At 42.1% G+C, this 24093-nt stretch overlaps 1 protein-coding gene across 2 annotated transcripts; it reads right to left on the bottom strand.

Annotated features, from left to right (window-relative positions):
- Positions 1-1104: 1104 nt before the first annotated feature.
- On the bottom strand, positions 1105-22632 carry LOC106575962 (solute carrier organic anion transporter family member 1C1). 2 transcript variants are annotated; one of them, XM_045699676.1, is made up of 15 exons: positions 22347-22631; positions 21990-22088; positions 17453-17594; positions 17071-17203; positions 16698-16822; positions 15617-15763; positions 15063-15161; positions 12787-13074; positions 12036-12200; positions 11326-11521; positions 3403-3568; positions 2895-3091; positions 2210-2274; positions 1951-2068; positions 1105-1866 (listed from the first exon to the last, which is right to left on the bottom strand). In XM_045699676.1, exons 2-15 carry the CDS (start codon positions 22038-22040, stop codon positions 1647-1649), a joined length of 2112 nt encoding a protein of 703 aa, XP_045555632.1. In that variant the 5' UTR covers positions 22041-22088; positions 22347-22631; the 3' UTR covers positions 1105-1646. The 2 variants fall into 2 exon arrangements, with proteins under 2 accessions (XP_045555632.1, XP_014008208.2); XM_014152733.2 differs by lacking the exons at positions 15063-15161; positions 15617-15763 and having other exon boundaries at positions 22347-22632.
- Between the last annotated feature and the right edge of the window lie 1461 nt (positions 22633-24093).

The following is a 24093-nucleotide window of genomic DNA, read 5'->3' as shown; positions in this document are numbered from 1 at the left end:
ACCTGCATTTTACTGTAACTAGTTCTAGATTTAGCAGATTATTGATGCAACTAGACAAAGCCTGCAGGGGACCATGACTGTTTAAATTGAATTAATGTCAATTATTTTCGAAATGACATTTGACACATGGGTTTTTATGTGCTCCAATGTTGTCACGTTTATTGTCATGATGTCACATGTTGAAATGTTCCTCTCCTATGTTGTCCCATTTATTTCATGAGATTGTGTTTTAACATGTGCTCACATGTTGTCTTGTGTTGTTAGGTTCTTCTTTTTCAGAGTAAACAACTCACAGACACTAGAGAAGCTTAACCAAGTTTAATTCTGCCCAATTAATTCGCTACTATGGCCTATGTATTGCCTTACCTCCTCATGCCATTTGCACACACTGTATATAGACTTTTTTTTCCTATTGTGTTGTTGACTGTACGCTTGTTTATTCCATGTGTAACTCTGTGTTGTTGTTTGTGTCGCACTGCTTTGCTTTATCTTGGCCAGGTCGCAGTTGTAAATGAGAACTTGTTCTCTACTAGCTGACCTGGTTAAATAAAGGTGAAATAATATATATTAAAAAAGGGGTCTTTACAGCTGTAATTCAGACAGCCAAACATTTCTCACCATCACAGGTATATTTATATCCCACTTAAGACACTCCTCCTTCTCTCCAATCCTTACATCTTCTGGTTCCACAGGAAGAGGGTAACAGGATACTAAACTCTTATTACTCCCTTCGTGGGATCTGACCTGACCTCCTGACCTCAACCCCTCCTTCGCCTAGTCCACAGATGTCCATCTGCCTCCCCTGTAGCAATCCTTTGATCTCCTCCCGTCCACCCAGCACATTCCACAGCCACTCTGTCTTTCTACAGATCTCCTTAATATAATATGCGTCTGATCTATCATGTCTTTAATATCTCAATGTTCAAAATTTCGAATCCAACATTGTAGTGTCATGGTATTATGCTGACATTTTGCATCCCCTTGTTGTCACATTTATTTAACATGAGATCATGTTTTCACATGTGCTCACATTGTTGATGTCACGTATAGTTTCATGTTATTACGTTGCTTCACATGTTTTGTGTAGATTGTTGACCCCACAAATGTTTCTACATCAAATTTAATCCACTTTGTAACACAATAAAATGTGAAGAAATACAATGGGTCTGAATACTTTTACAAGGCACTGTATATAACAAGAGAGAAATGGAAATAGGACAGAATTAAAGTTTAGAAAAACGTTTTTTGTTTATAGTATGTACAAGGGTGCTTCAGATGGGAAAGGGGGAGATAGAGACAAGTAATAGGTGCGGCCTGTGGTTGGCAAACTATTCATAATGAACTCATATGGGAGGAATACTTCATTGGGATCTCATATATTGAATACTGCATTAATAACATTGAGAGGATGGTAAATATATCAGGGCTTTGGTCGAAGAGATCTAGCAGCAAAATCAGTTTCACAAATAGCGACCAATTCCTACCAATGTACTGGGTCTTGGCTTAAGACTGTACCGAGTTGTGGCAAAAAAATATACTTGTTCATTTGACAAGTCACCAAATATCCCAAAACACTTCAGGTGGATCATGGGCATGGCACAATACAGGATCAAAAAACCATTTGTTTTGGAAATCTCTTTGGTATCTTAGATGGTGCTCTCACTGTCCCTGTCCAGGTCATCTTTGTTCTTAAAGATGCTGACCATTGCATTGGGATTGTTGTTCCCATTGGCCTCCAGGGCTGTAGCCTTGGCCTGGCTTCGCAGTTCCAACTTCTTCTGCCGCTTGGACAGTTGCAGGTACAGCACCACCCACAGCATGTTGGCCAGGCCGTATAGACAATAGACCAGACCCAGGAACGTTATTCTACAGGGGAGAGAAGGGACAGAGGTTATAATAAAGTCCATCCATCCATCCATCCATTTATCAGTTGAGTTCAGATGACTGTACCTGAATGCTTGTGAGTCGTAGAGTCTGCATGCTCCTTGACCCCCACATCGCTTTAATCCCCACTTCAGACACGTCCTGTCAATCAAAGCTCCAAAGTAGATAGGGGGAGGGATTCCACCTGCAAACACACACAAGTTACTGAAGTGTTTTACTTTCTCAAGTTCCTCAACCAACGAAATTGAATGAAAATAGAACATTTTGAGAATGTTCCACAAGGTTCTAAGATTGTTCATACCCTCAACAAACTTATCTTACTCACCCAGAGTTCTGCCTATCAATGTATGCATCCCAAGAGCCAGTGATTTTAAATCGGGGTGTATAGATCTGAAACAAAACAAAAGCAACATATTGAGGGTAAGCAAAGGTTGCAAACAAAAAAAATACAAAAATGATTCCAATCACAGGTGGGCAGTTTCAGTTGTGTAAAGTAAAAAAGTACTACTTAAGTAGTTTTTGGGGGTATCTTTACTTTACTATTTATATTTTGGACAACTTTTACTTCACAACATTCCTAATGAAAATAATGTACTTTTTACTCCATATATTTTCCCTGACATTTTGAATGCTTAACAAGACAGGAAAATGGTCCAATTCACACACTTATCAAGAGAACATCCCTGGTCATCTCTACTGCCTCTGATCTGGCAGACACTCATAATCATGTCTGAGTGTTGGAATGTTTGCTTAATATAAGGAATTTGAAATTATTTATACTTTTACTTTTGATACTTAAGTATATTTTTGCAATTACATGTGCTTTCAATACTTAAGTATATTTCAAACTAAATACTTTTAGACTTTTACTCAAGAAGTATTTTACTGGGTGACTTTCACAGTAACTTGAGCCATTTTCTATTAAGGTATCTTTACTTCTACTCAAATATGAAAATTGGGTACTGTTTCCACCACTGGGCAGTTCCATCCATCCTATTGTCTTGTCTTACCTGAGCAGGACGATATATCCAGATGTGCCCCCGCAGGCAGAGACGAAGGCCCCCAGGACAGAGACAGCCATATAGAACTTAAACATCCTGTCACAGTCACTCTTCCTGGGGCACTGGCCCAAGATGGCGGACATGTTGGTTGGTGGAGCCATCAGCCCCACCTTCAGCTCCTGCATACATGTGCAGTTATGGAACTCCTGTGGAACAGAGGAAGGAGAAGGTGGAAAAACAGAAGGAGAAACGGTGACTTTAAATTCATCAAAGTTTGTTATGGGTTTGACCCACAAGGTGCGCAGGTTTTGGCTCCAGCCCAGTACTACACACAACGTATTGTGTGGTATAGTATATAACATTTCGAAGTGTTCACTGGAGTTCTACACTCATATGTTGTCCCTATGGAAACAGAGACTTCTGTAACAACAGAGAGATGTATGTGTTAGTAAACAAGGCAGGAGGAGTTGAGAGTAATTCAGAACACATTTAGACATTTAGTCATGAGATGTCTTACCATCTCCTTGCCTATGCCCGTGGAGGTCTGGCAGCCAGCAAGACAGGGGGAGGCGTAGGTGATGCCATTTTTGGCACACACAGGGTCCCAGTGTTTCAGGGAACAGGAGCAGCCCATGTTACACTGAGACAGCAAGCTCTCCTGTTGGTAAGACACCTCTGTAGCCCTGGGGGATAAAGGTAACAATGTAGCTATGAGTCAAATGTGTGACAATGTATTGTGTTTATTGTTTTACACGGCAGTGCAGTGCAACGATAATGAACACAAAGACCAAAGTTTGTATTTTATTGATCTTATATTATCTAAATCAGTAGCAATAGTAATAGTCAAGCAAAATCTGATTTTGTAGCAATCCAAATATAATATTTGATGAGGCACACTCACACTGTGCTTCATGCCTTCTCTTAGAATCACTGTATAAACGCTAAGTCTCCAGCTATTACATTTCTACAAATTCATTTACTCTATTTACGCGATATGAACTACAGTATTTACCCTTGGTAACCCACTTCTTGGGTTGTCACACTTTAGGAAGTATTGGATGAGCAGGAGGCAGGAGAGGAACTAACCCTAACCCTAACCTTTACAGTGCTTTCAGAAAGTATTCCCTTGACTTTTTCCGCATTTTGTTGTGTTACAGCCTGAATTCAAAATGGAATAATATGAACTCAGTAACAACTGTGTTCATTTTCAGCAAACTAAACGTGTAAATATTTGTATGAACATAACAAGATTCAACAACTGAGACAAAAACTGAACAAGTTCCAGACATGTGACTAACAGAAATTGAATAATGTGTCCCTGAACAAAGGGGGGGGGGGTCAAAATCAAAAGTAACAGTATCTGGTGTGGCCACCAGCTGCATTAAGTACTGCAGTGCATCACCTCCTCATGGACTGCACCAGATTTGCCAGTTCTTGCTGTGAGATGTTACCCCACTCTTCCACAAAGGCACCTGCAAGTTCCTGGACATTTCTGGGGGAATGGCCCTAGCCTTTACCCTCCGATACAACAGGTCCCAGACTTGCTTAATTAACTTTTTAACCTCTATGGGCTAGGTGGGACGCTTGCGTCCCACCTACTCAACAGCCAGTATAATCCCGTGGCGCGATATTCAAATACCTTAGAAATGCTATTACTTCAATTTCTCAAACATATGACTATTTTACACCATTTTAAAGACAAGACTCTCGTTAACCTGTTATGGCTAGGGGGCAGTATTTTCACGGCCGGATAAAAAACGTACCCGATTTAATCTGATTATTACTCCTGCCCAGAAACTAGAATATGCATATAATTATTAGCTTTGGATAGAAAACACTCCAAAGTTTCTAAAACTGTTTGAATGGTGTCTGTGAGTATAACAGAACTCATTTGGCAGGCAAAAATCTGAGAAGATTCCTTACAGGAAGTGCCCTGTCTGACTATTTCTTGCCCTTCTTGATTATCTCTATCCAATACAGGGAATCTCTGCTGTTACGTGACACTTCCTACGGCTCCCAAGGGCTCTCAGAAGCCGGCAAAAAGCTGAATTGTGGCTTTGCAGGCTCTGGCTGAAAAAAAGTAGCACGTTTGGATAGTGGCCGGTCACAGTACTATGAAACTCAGGCTCGTGCACGAGGGGATCCCATGCTTTTATTTTCTCTCTCTTTGTACGTATACACGCTTTCCCGGTCGGAATATTATCGCTTTTTTATGAGAAAAATGGCATAAAAATTGATTTTAAACAGCGGTTGACATGCTTCGAAGTACGGTAATGGAATATTTTGACTTTTTTTGTCACGAAATGCGTCGTGCTCGTGACCCTTATTTACACTTCGGATAGTGTCTTGAACGCACGAACAAAACATCGCTATTTGGATATAACAATGGATTATTTTGAACCAAACCAACATTTGTTATTGAAGTAGCAGCCCTGGGAGTGCATTCTGACGAAGAACACCAAAGGTAATCAAACTTTTCTAATAGTAAATCGGAGTTTGGTCAGGGCTAAACTTGGTAGCTAGCCGTGATGGCTGGGCTATCTACTCAGAATATTGCAAAATGTGCTTTCACCGAAAAGCTATTTTAAAATCGGACACCTCGATTGCACAAAGGAGTTCTGTATCTATAATTCTTAAAATAATTGTTATGTTTTTTGTGAACGTTTATCGTGAGTAATTTAGTAAATTCAACGGAGGTTTGCGGGGGGTATGCTAGTTCTGAACGTCACATGCTAATGTAAAAAAGCTGGTTTTTGATATAAATATGAACTTGATTGAACAAAACATGCATGTATTGTATAACATAATGTCCTAGGTGTGTCATCTGATGAAGATCATTAAAGGTTAGTGCTGCATTTAGCTGTGGTTTTGTTTTTTGTGACATTATATGCTAGCTTGAAAAATGGGTGTCTGATTATTTCTGGCTGGGTACTCTGCTGACATAATCTAATGTTTTGCTTTCGCTGTAAAGCCTTTTTGAAATCGGACAGTGTGGTTAGATAAAGGAGAGCCTTGTCTTTAAAATGCTGTAAAATAGTCATATGTTTGAAAAATGGAAGTTTTTGTATTTTTGAGGAATTTGTAATTCGCGCCACGCCTATCATTGGATATTGGAGCAGGTGTTCCACTAGCGGAACGTCTAGATGTAAGAGGTTAATATTTTATCAACGTTTATAATGAGTATTTTTGTAAATTGTTGTGCTGATTCACCGGCAGTTTTGGAGGCAAAATATTTTCTGAACATCATTCGCCAATGTAAAATGGGGTTTTTGGATATAAATATCAACTTTATCGAGCAAAACTTACATCTATTGTGTAACATGAAGTCCTATGAGTGCCATCTGATGAAGATCATCAAAGGTTAGTGAATATTTTTGCTGGATTTTTGGTTTTGTGATGCATGTCCTTGCTTGGAAAATGGCTGTGTGGTTTTTCTTGTGAAGTTTATGTCCTATGTGGCAAAGAAGGGGGTCAAGTGATAAATGGCAGACATGTGAGGGCAGAACTAATAAACGGGCTCTGCCCGATCACTAAAATGGCCACCCCGATCAGAACTACAGATCACAAAATGGCCGACTGCCAAAACTACAATTCCCAGAAGCAAGGGGAACCCTCAGAAGGTGGAGCCGACCCACAGATAAAAGGTCAAGAAAAACCAGGAAGAGAGAGAGAGGGCGGGAAGGATCTATGAACCATAGAGAAAGAGACAATCTACATTGGCTGGATTTACCGTGTACGAGCTGGACTGTTTTGGACTTACCTGTTGGCGTTTAGACCTGGACCTACCGAGAACCAGATTTGTGTACCAAACCCTGCTATCCTTGACCTTACCTGCGGCCTGGGTGGACCAGGAAACAAACACACAGGTACTGTCATGTTCGAAATAACTTTCATTCTGGGCTGACTTTGGTGACAGTTTCCCACTTAATTTGTGACAAATGCTCCTAACTTTGAAGAGGTTTGCCACACCTAACATAATAAAATGTTATGCTTTTGCCGTAAAGCCTTTTTGAAATCGGACAATGTGGTTAGATTAACGAGAAGTTTATCTTTAAAATGGTGTGAAATAGTTGATTGTTTGAGAAAATGAAATTGTGAGATTTTTGCTGTAATGTATTTCGCGCCATGCTATTTCATTGGCTGTTGAATAGTGTGTCCCGGGACGTGACCATCCCACCTAGCCCATATAAGTTAATGGGATTGAGATCCGGGCTCTTCGCTGGCCATGGCAGAACACTGACATTCCTGTCTTGCAGGAAATCACACACAGAACGAGCAGTATGGCTGGTGGCATTGTCATGCTGGAGGGTCATGTCGCAGATGCCCGGAGTGTCAACTCACTGCCCCGAATGCACACTTCCGAAACCCTCTGGTCCCTCTGCCAATAATCGGGGTGCCCTTTGAATGCATCGCCATGGACATAGTGGGACCCCTCGTAAAGACTGCACGAGGACACAGGTACATCTTGGTAATAGTGGACTATGCCACCCGGTATCCCGAGGCCATTCCCCTACGGGCAGCGGTGTCCAAGGGAATCGCCCGGGAGCTGTTCCACCTCTTTAACCGGGTGGGCATCCCGAACGAGATCCTGACAGACCAAGGTACGGAATTTATGTCCCGCCTCATGAAAGAGCTGTGTGCCCTCCTGCAGATCAAGCAGATCCGGACCTCCGTTTTTCACCCGCAGATGTTTTAATAAAACGCTCAAACAAATGCTGTGGAAGGTCATCGAGCAGGATGGGAAGAACTGGGACCACCTACTACCCCACCTAATGTTCTCAATCCAAGAAGTACCCCAATCCTCCACTGCGTTTTCTCCGTTCGAACTCCTCCATGGGAGGAGGCCACGCGGCCCACTGGACCTCGCCAAAGAGGTGTGGGAAGCCCAACCCGACCCCCTTACGCAGCGTGGTAGAGCACGTGGAGAGCGGATGCGGGAGCGGATGACAGCCATATGGCCAGTCGTGAGGGAACATATGGAGAAGGCCCAACGCGCCTAAGCCCAGGTCTACAATCGGGGAGCCCAGCCCCGAGAATTCCAGGTGGGAGACAGGGTGTTGGTCTTGATCCCCACGGCCGAAAGTAAGTTCCTGGCAACATGGCACGGACCATACGAGGTGGTCGAGAAGCTGGGACCTGTCAATTACCGCGTACGGCAACCGGGGAGACGGAAACCCCAACAGATTTACCACGTGAACCTGTTGAAGAAGTGGCACGAGAGGACAGCCTTGGCCGTGTTATGGTCGGTACCCAGGACGCCAACGGTACCAGTGGAGGTCCCGAGCAATGAGGACCTCGACCCGGCCCAGAAGCAAGAGCTCAGGGAGCTCGTCGATCGGAACACGGCGGTTTTCTCCGAGAAGCCGGGCCGCACGACCCTCATTGAACACCACATCCGTACCCGGCCCGGGGAAACGGTACAAAAAAGGCCATATCGGATTCCGGAGGCCCAAAGGGAGGCCGTGAAACAGGAAGTGGAGGCTATGCTGAGGATGAGGGTCGTGGAAGAGTCCCACAGTGCATAGTGCAGCCCCATCGTGTTGGTGCCCAAACCGGACGGTAGCCTCCGCTTCTGTAACGATTTCTGGGGGGTGAACGACATCAGCTTGTTCGACGCATACCCCATGCCAAGGGTGGGCGAGCTCATCAACTGATTGGGAAAGGCCCGGTACATCAGCACCCTTGACCTGACCAAAGGTTATTGGCAGGTACCTTTGGTAGCCTCCTCCCGGGAGAAGACGGCGTTTTCGACACCAGACGGGTTGTATCAGTACCGGGTGCTCACATTCGGTCTCCACGGAGCCTCGCCCACATTCCAACGGCTGATGAACAGAGTGCTTTGACCCCACCAGCAGTACGCAGCGGCATATCTGGATGATATCATCATCCACAGCCAAGGTTGGGAAGAGCACCTGACGCACCTCCAGGCGGTGCTTGACACGTTCAGACAAGCTGGGTTGACCGCAAACCCCAAGAAATGCAAGCTAGTGTTCGAGGAGGTGGAGTACCTGGGGTATTTCATCGGACGGGGGAACGTCAAGCCCCAGGAGAGGAAGGTTCACGCGGTGCGTGACTGGCTCATTCCACGCACCAAGACACAGGTCAAGTCCTTCCTGGGACTGGTAGGATACTATAGCCGGTTTATCCCCAACTTTGCGGCTATATCTTCCCCCCTCACCGATCTAACCAGGGCCCGCCTCCCGAACACAGTGAAATGGACGGACGAGACAGAAGCGGCGTTCAACAGTCTGAAGGAAGCGTTGTGCTCCCATCCGATTTTTGTAATGCCCGATTTCCAGGTGCCGATGGTGGTCCAGACGAACGCATGAGACACGGGACTAGAGGCCGATCGGGTCACCAGGTGGTTCTTGTTCCTTCAACGCTTATCTTTCTCTGCTGTGCACAGGTCAGCGGCGAAGCGTGGATGCCCTATCGAGAGGGGAGACCTACGTTGCACTGATGACAGTCCCCCCCCTAGCTCTGTCGGGGAGGGGGGGGTGGCGTACAGCAGGTCAGCCACCAGGGGGAGACTCGTCGAGGCCTGGTAGCAGATGGAGTGTACATCACGAGGCGATGGCTCCATCTGCTGGACGTGCCAGGTCTCGACGGGCTCCCCAGCCATGACTACTGATTGGGAGCTGGTGAGTAATCAAGGGCGGATTGCTCACTAGCTGTGCAAGGCCCATAAAGCTGCCAGATGGGCAGCACACAAGGGGAATGGGGGAAGTAAGGTGACTTCCGTGTAGTTGGAGACGGTGCCCGAGCGGAAACGAGGGAATTTGAGTTTGTGTGCCAAACAGGTTACAGCAAGACCCAGAGCCCAGAAGACGGTATCCCGGAGAGGGTCTCATGGGGGAGACCTATCCTTTTCTTTTTTTGAACTATTATTTAAATAAACACCCTTGAAACTGAGCTAATCCTTCTCTGTCCGTGTCTGATCTGGGTAAACGTCTTGACCAAACCCCATGGTCTGCCACAGGACATTGACATTTATTGCCCTGGCCACATCTGCAGTCCTCATGCCTTCTTGCAGCATGCCTAAGGCACGTTCACGCAGATGAGCAGGGACCCTGGGAATCTTTCTTTTGGTGTTTTTCAGAGTCAGTAGAAAGGCCTTTTTAGTGTCACTGTGACCTTAATTGCCTACTGTCTGTAAGCTGTTAGTGTCTTAAAGACCGTTACACAGGTGCATGTTCATTAATTGTTTATGGTTCATTGATCAAGCATGGGGAAACGGTGTTTAAACCCTTTACAATGAAGATCTGTGAAGTTATTTGGATTTTTTACGAATTATCTTTGAAAGACAGTGTCCTGAAAAAAGCACACCCCTGAGTGAATACTTTGTAGAAGCCTCTTTGGCAGTGATTCCAGCTGTGAGTCTTTCTGGCCAAGTCTCTAAGAGCTTTCCACACCTGGATAGTACAACATTTGCCCATTTATTCTCTTCAAAATTCTTAACTCTTTCAAATTGATTGTTGATCATTGCTAGACAACCGTTTCCGGGTCTTGCCACTCAGGAACATTCACTGTCTAATTGGTAAGCAACTACAGTGTAGATTTAGCCTTATGTTTTAGGTTTGTCCTTGAGTAATGTGTTTTACTGGATTTGTCCCCAAACATAATGTTTGTTATTCATGACAAAAAATGAATTGCTTTGCCACATTTTTTGCAGTATTACTTTAGTGCCTTGTTGCAACATTTTTATTCTGTACAAGCTTCCTTCTTTTCACTCTGTGAATTAGATTAGTATTGTCGAGTAACTACAATGCTGTTGATCCATCCTAAGTTTTCTCCTACCACAGCCAGTCAATTCTGTAACTGTTTTAACGTCACCATTGGCCTCATGGTGAAATCCCTAAGCGGTTTCCTTCCTTTCCGGCAACTGAGTTAGGAAGGACGCCGGCATATTTGTAGTGACTGGGTGTATTGATACAGCATCCAAAGAGTAATTAATAACTTCACCATGCTCAAAGGGATATTCAATGTGTGTTTTTTTTTTTACACATCTACCAATATCTGCCCTTTGCGAGGCATTGGAAAAACCTCCCTGGTCTTTGTGGTTGAATCTTTTTTTGAAATTCACTGCTTGACTGAGCGACCTTACAGATAATGAATTGTATGTGTGGGGTACACTATTATTGCAGACAGAGTAAGTCTATGCAACTTTTTATGTGACTTGTTAAACAAATTTGTACACCTGAACATATTTAGGCTTGTCATAAGAAAGGGGTTGAATACTTATTGAGTCAAGTAATTTGTAAAAATTTAGAAAAACATAATTCCACTTTGACATTATGAGGTATTGTGTGTAGGCCAGTGACACAAAATCTCAATGTAATACATTTTAAATTCAGGCTGTAACCTAACAAAATTTGGAAAAAGTCAAGGGCTGTGGATACCTTCTGATAGCACTGTAAATTGCATGAACTACAGTACTTACCCTTGATAGGTCATGGTGAGGCCAGCCACCTCTGAGTTGTCACACTGTAGGAAGTACTGGATGAGCAGGAGGCAGAAGGAGAGGAAGGAGGAGATGATGGAGAGTCGGGCTGCTCCCAGAACGCTCAGCTTGAACCGCTTCATCACCAAGCCTCCCACGATGACCCCAACTGCCACCGCAGGCAGGTTCATCGAACCTGGACAGAGACAGACAAGTCAAGTTTGTAGTACTTTATTCTCCCAAAAGTGATCAAATCATTTGCCATGCATCACATTTTAAAACATAAAACAGGCTAAATTGAAAGATTTGCAAAGACTGTCAGGAAAGTAGTTGACCATAGATGGATACATGTGTATCAGCATGATTTATAATGTCTAGCATGTGTATAACTAATGCATAGCAGAGTATTTTAAATGCACTGTTACTGCTGAGAGTATAAGTTGTGTGGGAAAAGTGTTGCATGACAGTCATGTACAATATGAGCTAGATACTCGTTGACAAGTGGTGGTGAGTAATCAGGTTAGCTACTGTACTATCTAATAACAGTACAGAGTGCTCTTTCAGTTTAAAGTTGCCGCCCACACATGCACACACTTTTAGTCATGTTTATCTCAGTCACATGTTCTTTCAATGGCAACATGGCTTTGGCTTTCTTCTGAGTGAAGGAGAGAGAAAGTGTCTGTGTGTGTGCCTCTTGTACTGTAGCCTACCTATCAAGAAGATTGCCTTGGAGGGAGACTGCCCGTAGACCTGCTCCATGAACTTGGGTTTGAAGGTGATCATCCCTATGAAGCCATTGAATGCCACCACGGACGTCAGGATGATCAGCAGGTAGACTTTGTTGCTGAACAGCCTTTTCAGGGATGGCGCAAAATCTGGAAATAACAAGAAATAACACAATTCAGAAAAGGCATATTGTAATATTCAGTAACATCAAAATAGTTGGAGGCAGGGAAATCAAATGTTCAACAATACATTGATCACTCTAGTATAATGTCATAGATAAGGTACAGTATCCACCATATAATGAAATGTGGTCAATGGAATGTGGTATTTATAATAATTTGCTGTAGTCATAGTCTGTACTGTCACTAAGTTGTCAGTCTTGAGCAACGCTTGGTCCTATATTTGACATAAATTAGTGCTTAAATGGAGTCAGGGGTTAGGGGTCTGTTAAGGGTCAGTGGTCAGACTCTGGATCAGGGTTAAGCTGTAATGTCCATCAATGATTGAGGACAATGCAAGAATTCTGACGCCCCAGTTCCATTAGTCACTAGCCTCTTTCCCCAGCACCTAACAACTCTGTGATCATAGATTTGAAAGTATGGGACTGATGAAGGTTAGTTAGCAGAAACACAACTTTGGGCAAGGTGGAGCCATTACTTTTTCCAACACCTACCCCACCCTTTCTGAAGCTAGGTGAAGAGACTAGGAATCTAAATGGAATCAATCCCACAATACCTTTAGCCATGGCAGCCATGGTGACAGGCTGTGGTGCATCCTCCTCAGTATTGTCCTCTGGTAGGAAACTGCCCTGCTCCTGCTCCTCCTCTGGGGTGTCAGAGGAGTTCTTCGCCTGTATGTCCTCCTTCTGTTTCTTTTTGCTGGGGCTCTTGCACTGCTTAGCCAGAGTGTTGGGGAGGAACCAAAATGGAATCCCAGCCAGGAGCATCAGGAAGCCAGATACCAGGAAGCCTAACCACCAGGCCCCCACCCAGCGAGAGTCCTTGTGGTTGATGGAGATGCTCTCTGTGGGTAGGAGAGAGATACAGATGTGAGTGAATATGAGGGTGAACAGGGTCAGTTGATCAGCCGTTGCCTTAAAATAACTAACTGGGCTGCTGAATTCATATTCCATTATAATCTGACATAATAGCAATAATATCAATATCAATGTTATCAAGTAATGCTTAAAATGTGATGAATCAGCTACATGGCTCAATTAGCTCTATAGAAATCCCTGGTAAACTTAGCTCTCTAAGGACCATCATTACAACACTGTTAAGTCTCCAGTTGAATAAACACCGATTCTTACATTTAACACTGTTCCAGTGTCTATACGGGGCCACACTTTTCAGTGTTAAATTAACACTTCGCTTAGTATAAAGTCTTGTTTGCATATTTTCCATTGTGCCTTTCGAGTAGTTACCACCCATGACTGTGTTTGTTAGTGACAGAGACATGGTTGTTGCATTCATTGTCAGTCTTGTGGCCATCAGCAAGTGAGATCCAAAGCGAATATGTTTTCATTAAAATCTAATTCTTTAAGACACAGATACAATACACACACTGTGTGCAGAAAACATTAAGAACATCTTCCCAATATTGAGAACTGCTGGCCCATGTTGACTCCAATGCTTCCCACAATTGTGTCAAGTTGGCTGGATGTCCTTAGGGTGGTGGGCCATTATTGATACACACGGGAAACTGTTCACTGTGAAAAACCCAACAGCATTGCAGTTCTTGACACAAACTGGTGCGCCTGGTACCAACTACCATACCCTGTTCAAAGGCACTTACATCTTTTGTCTTGCCCATTCACCCTCTGAATGGCACAAATACACAATCCATGTCTCAATTGTCTCAAGGCTTAAAAATCATTATTTAACCTGTCTCCTACCCTTCTTTTACACTGATTGAAGTGGATTTAACAAGTGCCATCAATGTGGGATCGTACCGTTCACCTGGATTCACCTGGTCAGTCTATATCATGGAAAGAACAGTATGAAATAATATTTTGTATACTCTGTATTTCATAAGGCCTAGTTTTACCCTAATACAGTGGCCTGAAACTCATGGTTTACAGGCCACTTAAGGTCTGCAAGTCACATTATGCTGGCTTGCAAAGTCATGTGTAATTCCTATTGGAATCCAGCCAGAATGAGAATATCCAACATTTGGAATTGTTATTCACTCGCAACCTGCATTCAGCATGATTGGCAGGGTTGGGAAAATAAAGATATGACAGTACCTAAGGCATCTAAACTTGAACAACCATTTCAGTAACGGGTGAAATAAGTCCAAGTAACAGACTGGATTAGTTTAGAACAATGCATGTTATTTATATTTGCATTGCATACAGTTAATTAATTAATCAATCAATGTACATTTAATAAAAAATATAGAAATTGAAACAAACAATTCTAAAAATCACCCTGTAATAGAGCATGCTAGGAAATATGATAATGATGGGTGTGGTTTTGGTTCAACACTGGTTATTAACATCAACACTAGGGTTATTTTACACTACTGAGTGTTAATTTAACTCGTACAGAGTTAATTTAACTCCTGAATTAACTTTAGAAATGTTAATTAGAAAAATCAACAAATGTGAACACTGCCCAATTTGCTGTGTGGATAAAAATATACTGTTCTAGATAGATAGGATAATTCTTCTCTTAATGCAAACAGATTTAAATGTCTCTATGTTTAGAAATGACCTTCAGCACCCAACAAGCCCCAACCAATAAACCAAGATGACCAATCCGTTCTGCAAACAAACCACACAAACAACTACCCTCTGACACGATTTAGCAACATCATAGAAGTTAATCAACTTCAGATTCAACCAAAATATATGGATTAACAACATAGTAACTAATAAAATTAGGCAAATGCAACATGATTATTAGTAACACATATTCCGCCATAAATACAATATTGATGTGTACATATAAATACATCCTAGCTCACATAAAATAGACAATGTACGATTTGTTAATTCAAGGGTCGGTTACCTAAATCCACAGAGCCAATGTCCACATAGATCTTGGCACAGAAGGAGCCAAACATGAAGCCAAATACAGGCCCCAGGATGCCAACAGTCTGTAAACACGCTGAGGCAGAGGAGACAGAGAGAGTTGATCAGATACAGTTAGCAGCAAGCAACAGAAAAGACAATAGATTTAACTGAAGTTAGGTAGTTGGCCCTATTCGTTTGCCATATGGTTTGCTGAAGCTGATACATCTAAATCAGCTACCGGAATTTGTAGGATGGCAGATTTTGATTATGGAATGCCTGAAGAGGTTGTTTCGAACCAAGGTTTACACAATACAAGTGGTAGGTGTTGAGTGAAGTTGCCCCAAGATGCTGATCTTGCGTCAGTTTTCATTTCCCCACTAATGGTTAAGTTTAGGATTGAGGAGGGGAAGCTAATCCTAGACCTACATCTAGGGGAAACTTCAACCGGGAGCGATGTGGCATGGAAGAGGTTGAAGAGATGCAGTATGCTACAAAAAGAGGTTTACTATGCAATGTTGATATGGTACACCTGAAAAGTGTTTTACTAACCAAGGTAGATGGCAGTGTTCTCCTTTCTGGCGTAGTCGTCTAGATAGGACACTCCTAAAGGCATGACAGGCGTCTCTCCAATCCCACGCAGCATGTTACCCAGGAATACATAGATCCACATGGACGAGCCTGCCTCCTTCTCACACGCTGTGGGAACACAAAACACGGTTTCTTTATCCTGGGGACTCAAAGGTGTGCATATTTTTGTTTTTGTCCTAGCAATAAGACACTTGATTCAACTAATCCACTCATCAATCCTTTGCTTTAAATCAGGTGTGTTAGGTCTAGTACCAAAACAAAAAAGTACACAATTTTGGGTTCCTAGGACCAGTATTCAGAAAAAAAGTCATACAATTAGGATAAACTTTCTTGTCCTTAAGGGTAAAATGGTCTTGAATACACAATGCTGCTTTATAAAAAATAACTTGGGGCAATGTTTTATATTTTTTAACTTTTCTCTCAATTTTTGTGATATCCAATTGCGATCTTGTCTCATCGCTGCAACTCCCCAACGGGCTCGGGAGAGGCGAAGGTTGAGTCATGCGTTCTCCGACACATTACCTGCCAAACCACGCATCTTAACACTCGCCCAACCTGGCAGCCAGCTGCACCAATGTGTCGGAGGAAACACTGTTCGACTGACGACCAAAGTCCAGCCCGCCACAACCGTGTAATGAGCCATGTAAAGCCCAACCTGGCCAAACCCTTCACTAACTCGGACGATGCTGGGCCAAATTGTGCGCCGCCCTATGGGACTCCTGGTCACGGCCAGTTGTGACACAGCCTGGAATCAAACCAGGGTCTGTAGAACTATAGACGAACTATAGAACAATGGGCTCATTGTCATGGCTAGAATGGAATAAATGAAACGGAGTCGTGGTTTCCATATGTTTGATACCGTTCCATTAATTCCATTCCATGGACTCCATTGAGCCCGTCCTCATATAGCTCCTCCCACTAGCCTCATCTGGTTTGGCGCTAATACTGTATGTAGACTAAAATTCATAGGAATAATATATTGAACTATGTTCCCAGATGCAGCCAGACTCTGATGCTGTAGTGATGGTGATTAACTCATTACCTGCTTTACTCGCAACTGTAGACTGATCATTTATGACCAGATGACTGGTGTTGGCCAGACAAGGCAGAATACTTTCTGTAGTGTTTTCCTCAGGAATATGTGACAGGGTTGTTTCATATACATACCTGCATGGGAAAGAAATGAAATGTATGTTTCCTCTATAAAGTGATACATTGGTTTTGAGACGCCACATATCCCTTCTTCATACCCAAGCATTTCTTTGTTGTTTTTTGTACCACTTCTTTAGAAGTGATAAGATTTTATTTCAATTCTTTATTGTCACGCCTTATGTTCATTTACATGTATTTACTATTTACAAATATAAACAGTCTAGAGATAACTAGTCAATAAACCAAATAAGAGGTAGACTTACTGTCCCTGGAAGAAGTGTGGCAGAGCAGTGAGGAAGGCCCCAGCAGCCATGATGAGACAGCCAATCCCTATCAGTCTGGGCCTGTGGAGCTTCGCCCCAAAGTAACTCACAAATGCTATCACCAGCAGGTTACCTGGTAGGAGAAAGAACAGAACCATGATATAGCCAATGAGTAATGTTTATGACATAAAAAGACAAAAAAGAAACATGGTATGGTTAGGTGGAGCCCTTTAACTGTACTGCTTACACACTTTCAGATGTTCAGGACAAGTATATAGGGCCAGGGTTTGATGTCCTCTCGTAGAACAATAAAGATCACCAATTGATTTTGGGCCCTGGCAAACAAGGCCTTAGGACTAAGTACTTAGGACATTAGGCCTACCAATCTCAAAGCTGCCATCGATGACTCCTATAAGTGAGCTGGGGATGTCGAAGCGTCTCTCTATCTGGGTGACAGAACTCTTCATGTAGCTTCCCCCGAAGGCTTTTGCAAAGTACACAAAGGACAGGGAAACCAGGAACAGCTATGAAAATAAACACAAAGCAGAGTTAGAGGAAGGCAATGTCCCTAGAGTCTAGATGTTGATCTGAGGCCAGATTTGTGTTTCCCAGATTATAGTTAATGTTGGTGTTTGGGAAGGGTAAACTGACATCCTAAATCTATCCAGAGCACACAAAACAACATTGAAGGGTCAGGAAAACATTAGTATGGATTGTTTGACACCACTTCCACTGTCCTATATTCAGTTGATTGTTAATAAGACAGGACATCTACTGTAGTTCAAGACAATACTAAAGCAACGAATAATACCCAGACACAGACAACAAGACTCTGGCCCATTTGAAAAAAGTGTTGTCATCCAGCCATGTACTGATATCTCTTCAGTTCTTAAATGCCCAGAAAAATCTACCCAGATATTTGATATTGACAAATGTTCCACATAAATATTCTGTGGTTGGTGTTTTTTGTAATGATTTAAGTGACCATTGTGCTGTTGTTGCTGTTAGAAATACTAAGGTTCCTAAGACAAACCCACACTTTATTCGTAAGATACATTTTAAGTGTTTTAATGAGCAGGCTTTCCTTCATGATTTGTTTTATTTTGACTGGAGCAAGATTGAGCTTATCCCTGATGTGGAAACTGCCTGGAAATTATTTCATGATGGTTTTCCCCAAATAGTAGACAAACATGCTCCATTCCACAGGTTCAGGGTTAAAGCGAGGGATAATCCATGGTTTTCTTCTGAGCTGTCTTGTATTATTCACAAACATAATCTAGCCTGGGCTAAAGCAAGGAAATCATGTTCTGATGCTGATTGGCTTCTTTTTAGGCAGTTACGAAACAAGTGTTCTTTTCTTCTCAGGAAGGCCAAGTCTGAATATTTTATGTCTGTTACCACTGATAACCTGAATGACCCTAGAAAGTTTTGGAAGGCTATTAAGTCTATGTCTGGTAACAGTAATGTTAATGAATTACTGTCATGTGTATTGAAGGACTTTGTTGCTGTGTATGACAACTGAAATGCTGAATTGTTTCAATGAGCACTTTGTATCATCTGGTAGGCTGTTTGATTCAGTTTCCTCTGTCCCTGTACAACCCTGTGTGGATGAACCAGTGAGAGCTGGTCAAACTTTTAGCTTTTTGCCATTCTCAGTACAGGTGGTCCATAAAGCCCTGAAATCCTTAGATCAGAGAAAACCCGCAAGTCCTGATCTTTTGGATCCCTGCTTTTTAAATCTGGCAGCTGATTTCATAGCTGAACCACTTACATATCTGTTCAATCTAACCCTGGAATGTAATGAAATTCCAAAGATCTGGAAATCAGCATTTGTCCTACCACTTTTAAAAGGGGGAGATCCAACTCTTTTAAATAATTATAGGCCAATCTCAAAGCTGTCAAACCTGGTGAAAATACTTGAAACCCTTGTGAGTGAACAGCTAAAAAAGTTTTTATTTACGAACTCTATTTTATCAATGTACCAATTGGGCTTCAGAAAGAAGCATAGCACAATTACAGCAGCCATGAAGGTTTTAAATGATATCACTGAAGCCCTTGACAAAAAAACAGCACTGTGTCTCACTTTTTATTGATCTCTCTAAGGCTTTTGATACAGTTGATCATGCTATACTAAAGGCAGAGATTGTCGAGTGTAGGTCTTTCAGAGCATGCAGTTGCATGGTTTGCTAACTATCTGACTGATAGAACTCAGTGCACTCAATTTGATGGGCTCATGTCTGTTAAATTGTCTGTCTGTAATGGTGTGCCCCAAGGCTCTGTACTTGGTCCCTTCTTATTCACTAATTATATAAATAATTTAGACAAAAATGTCCAAAATGCTCAACTTCGCATTTTTATGCTGATGATACTGTTATTTACTGTTGTATCTCGTCTCTAACAAAAGCTTTCCAGAACTTGCAAAATGCTTTTTATACTGTTCAACATACCTTGTGTCAATTGAAGCTTATCCTCAATACTGACAAAACTAAATTAATGTTGTTTTCTAAAGCAAGAAATAGACCTCTGAACTTTTCACCTATTATTACCTGTCAGGGTATTGAGATTAAGACTGTAACCTCATATAAATATATTGGAATTTTAATTGATGACGGCCTCTTTTAAACTGCATATTCAACAACTTACAAAAAAATTGAAGCTGAAATTGGGATTTTATTTTAGGAATAAGGCCTGTTTTTCTTTTGAAGCCAGAAGGAGGCTAGTATCAGCTACATTTATGCCTTTACTAGACTATGGGATATTTTATATATGAATGCTTCTGCTCAGTGTTTGAGATCAATTGACACTCTTTACCATGGCACTTTGAGATGTATTTTAAACTGCAAAACCCTTACGAACCACAGCACTTTGTATACCAGGGTTGGCTGGCCTTCTCTAGTCACTCGTAGGCTCAGTCACTGGTATACTTTTATTTACAAAGCCATTTTGGGTTTACTACCATTTTATTTGGGCATTTTTATTGTTCAGAAATGTGGTGGGTACTCTCTTCGTTCGCTGGACTTTATCCTGCTAACTGTTCCAAATGTCCGAACTGAATTTGGCAAAAGGGCTTTTATGTACTCTGCGCCATCGTCTTGGAACGCCTTACAAAATACTTTTAAACTGGAAGAACTTGTCCCGATTGGTATTTTTAAATCACTGATGAATGATCTTGAGACTGATTCCCTGACCTGTCAATGTTTTTAAGTTGCTGTTTTTGATTTTTTTACACTCTTGTGAATTCTATGGTTTTTACGAGATAACTTGTAGTTTTTCATGTTGTTTGTCTGATATTTTTGTAATGACCTGGTGCTGCCTATCTTGGCCAGGACGCTCTTGAAAAAGATATTTTAAATCTCAATGAGCCCTTCCTGGTTAAATAAAGGTTTAATAATAATTATTTTTTAAAGTTATGGATTCATAATAGACAAACTAACAGGTTATCGACCATCATAACAGTCAGTTCTAGGGAATAACTTCTGTACATATCTATAGTTTATCTATTAAATAAACGTTAAAATAAAATGAATCTATAAGTGAAGTGTGTGTGTGTGTGTGTGTGTGTGTGTGTGTGTGTGTGTGTGTGTGTGTGTGTACAGTATGTATGGCTGAATAAATACAAACACTGTGTTTCAACCAAATTTTTAGGTTGAAAAACTGCTTTCTCATTTCACAGGTCTGGCTGTTGGATGACACAGCAAAACATGTAACTCTTGTATCTGCCCCCCCCTCCACCCCTCCTGCTTCATCACCTTTTTGCCTATTTGGCCTCCCTCCCCTTCAGTCCCTTCAGTTCAGATATAGTTAAGAGTTTGTTTGCTCTTTTGTTAGTCAATCTGCCATTGGTGTTTTTTTCTAAAAGACTGAACCTGAGCTGTACAGAGAATAAACAATTAAAGAGCTGTCGGTAAAGGTCTGGGTCAGAGGCTGTCCATGGAATACGTTTACACAATCACTGTAATCCCATCTGCCATAGACAACAGCAGCAAATATAACAGCCAGGCTGTCATGTAAAAATCTTCCCAGCGTGAAATAGTTCACAATCGTTCTGATCTTGTTCTGATTGTGACGTCATGCTGTAAAATTTCTCAGCGTGAATGCTTCTGCTCAGTTTTTGAGATCAATTGACACTCTTTACCATGGCACTTTGAGATTTATTTTAACTCGTATCTCTTCATGTGAATGACTGAGCTCGTGAGGATGGCTCCCTCTCACACCTTCTATCAAACTCAGAAAACTATTCTGTGGGCAAGCGCATATGCTTTACACATCTGCCAATCAATGGTGACAAGGAGTATTGACACTGACCAATCAGAAGCTTTTGGAGGCATGAGGTCAGCATATAAATACCCGGACTCGAGCACCAAAGTGCTAAGGGTTGATGTGAGAAGATATTTTTTTGGCACTACGTTTTTGATTGACAGTGCATATATTTGTTAGTTAGATAGCTAAATCAAGGGCAAGGGAGGGTGAGAGAGAAACATCTGCATGAACTCAGCCATCCACATAAAGAAACGCACATGCAATTATTAAACTGGAAACTATTTCACGCTGGGAAGATTTTTACATGACACAGGCGGCCTGTCAATACTTGACTTACTTAGTCGTCTTCATTCCTATGTGGAATATAAGGCTTCCACGAGAGAATGGCACTATTCCCTAGCTTCTGCCTGTCTGGCCAGTACTTCAATCAGGCTTATTTCGTCTTATTGAACATTTATTTTTCTCTTTCCAGGATATGTATTTTTCAAGAGACATCAGTTAAGTTCTTCTTGCAAGTTCTGTGTGGACCACTATTAAGTTCCAAATGTTTCTTTGCAAGTACATCTAATTTGACTGTTTCTCTTCATCATCTACTAGGAGGCATACGTCCTTACTACCCTGAATACCCTGAAGATGAATTGAGGAATTAAAACACTGACCTTCAATTTGGAGCAGCAAGGCTCCCGGGGCACCTTAGTTTCAACACTCATGATGACCTCTGCAGTTGACACAGGTAAATGTAGGGTGAACCAGGAGACCTACAGGCAGACAGACGGCAAGATCTGGGGTTGACTACTGTGATTATCAAAACCTTCCGGTAGAATCACATTTTCTTAGGTACACAAATGTCAGTGCTGCTATGCAGGTTAAGTATTACATAATAATTTTCTCCTCCTGTTGCTCTAGTCATTATACCAATTATCAATCAAATCAGTCAACATACTATGTACAACACACACTATCCAGCACAACGAACAGTATATTGATTAAAAAAATACAAATATACCAGTTTTTACCAGTGCAGCAGCAGAGGTCCCACGAGGAGATGGAGAGATGTGTTAGAGCGGCAGAGGATTTCACTGACAGGACTTTGGTTGAAGAGCAAACCTTTATCTTAAAGAGGCATTATAGCCCAGGTAGTTTGGATCCTGGATGTTGATTGGCTGAAACTCTAACATCCATTCTACAGTAATCAGTAACCCGCAGGCCACCACTCATGTGAACTCTTTGATCATGTCGACATGCAGGTCTTCCCCTAAAAAACGTGAGTGTCCATGAGAGAGGTAGGACCCAATCATAGGAATCCTGGAGCAGAGTCCACAAGGTTCACGGAACACTATGGCACAGACGCAAAACAAATAGACATAAACACAAACATGCTCACACATTTACACACACACACACACACACACACACACACACACACACACACACACACACACACACACACACACACACACACACACACACACACACGGAGAGAATATCATATGAGAGAACCCATGACACACTGTAAATCCTCTCCTTGAGTCCTACTACTAAAAACAGTGTATTTTACAAGCAGGTCACGTAGAGTTAAAGTATCAATCTTCTACAGACTTGCAGTGATTAAGGTCCCTTTTCCTCCCTCATGAAACTCATGAATGCTTTTCTAAGGCAGGGTGTAACCATGCCTGTTCAAAGTCTTCCAGGTCTTTGTTGTAGCGTTTCAAACAATATCGCTCTCCCTCAACTGAGGATGGGACAGGAGGCTGTGGAACAATGGTTCTCAACCAGGGGAGCTAGAACACCTAGTGGGCCTTACAGAGATCTGACGGGTCTATGGAAAAGCATGGAAAAACATGAACTAACATGCCAACATGAATAGAAAAACATCAGCAACAAGAACATAATATTTTATGGAAGAGCACTGTTAGTTGTTTTAAGGTGAATATGTTATTGTTTATTATGAAGACAAAAGGGTTAGTGACATTGTGCCATTTAATTTCAGTGGGGTTTCCTCTTTAAAATGTTCTCAGAAAATATGGATATTATTCTTACAGGGGGTCTCCAGATTTGAGGGGTGTCTCAGTAGGCCCCCCAGAGGAAAGGTTGAGAACCCATGGCAGCCATAGAAACTGATCCTGATTGGTAGGTAATAGTGCACCTGTCACGACACCTACGGAAGGTGGTGCCCCTCCTCGCCCGGGCGGCGCTCGGCGGTCATCGTCGGCCTACTAGTTACCATCGATTTATTTTTCACGTTCTGTTAGTTAGGCCTAGGTTAGTTGCGCACCTGTTTTGTGTTAGTTGTTAGTGGGGAAGGGTATTTAGGCTAGCTAGTTAGGTTTGTTGTTTGTGCGGGATTGTTCGTTTGTCAGGGTGTGTTTTTGTTATGAGATTCTGTGTTTGGCCTTTTGGATTAACGTTATTCGTTTTGGGCTGTGTCCCTGGTTATGTTCTTTTAAGGCTGGTGCGTTTTCTTTCTGCACACCTTGCACTCCATACCTTTTTGCATATTTTTCCGTGTGGATATTTTATTAAATTCATTCACGGAATCATTCTGTCTCCTGCGCCTGACTCCACCTCTCCTGAATCCACAAGTCACACGTTGTGACAGCAGCTATACATCTCTGATAGGATTAGCAACTTTCGTTGAACTCAGCTAATCAATACTGATGTTAATGTATCAGATTAATCTTAATCAATACTCATGTTAATTCAATTCATGCAACTTCATCAATGAAAGTAAACTGATTTTGTTAAGTAAATTGTTATTCAATG

Source organism: Salmo salar, chromosome ssa17, assembly GCF_905237065.1.
Source record: "Salmo salar chromosome ssa17, Ssal_v3.1, whole genome shotgun sequence".
Lineage (NCBI taxonomy): Eukaryota > Metazoa > Chordata > Actinopteri > Salmoniformes > Salmonidae > Salmo > Salmo salar.
The sequence above is the reverse complement of the archived record's forward strand: the minus strand, read 5'-3'. Positions and strand labels throughout refer to the sequence as shown.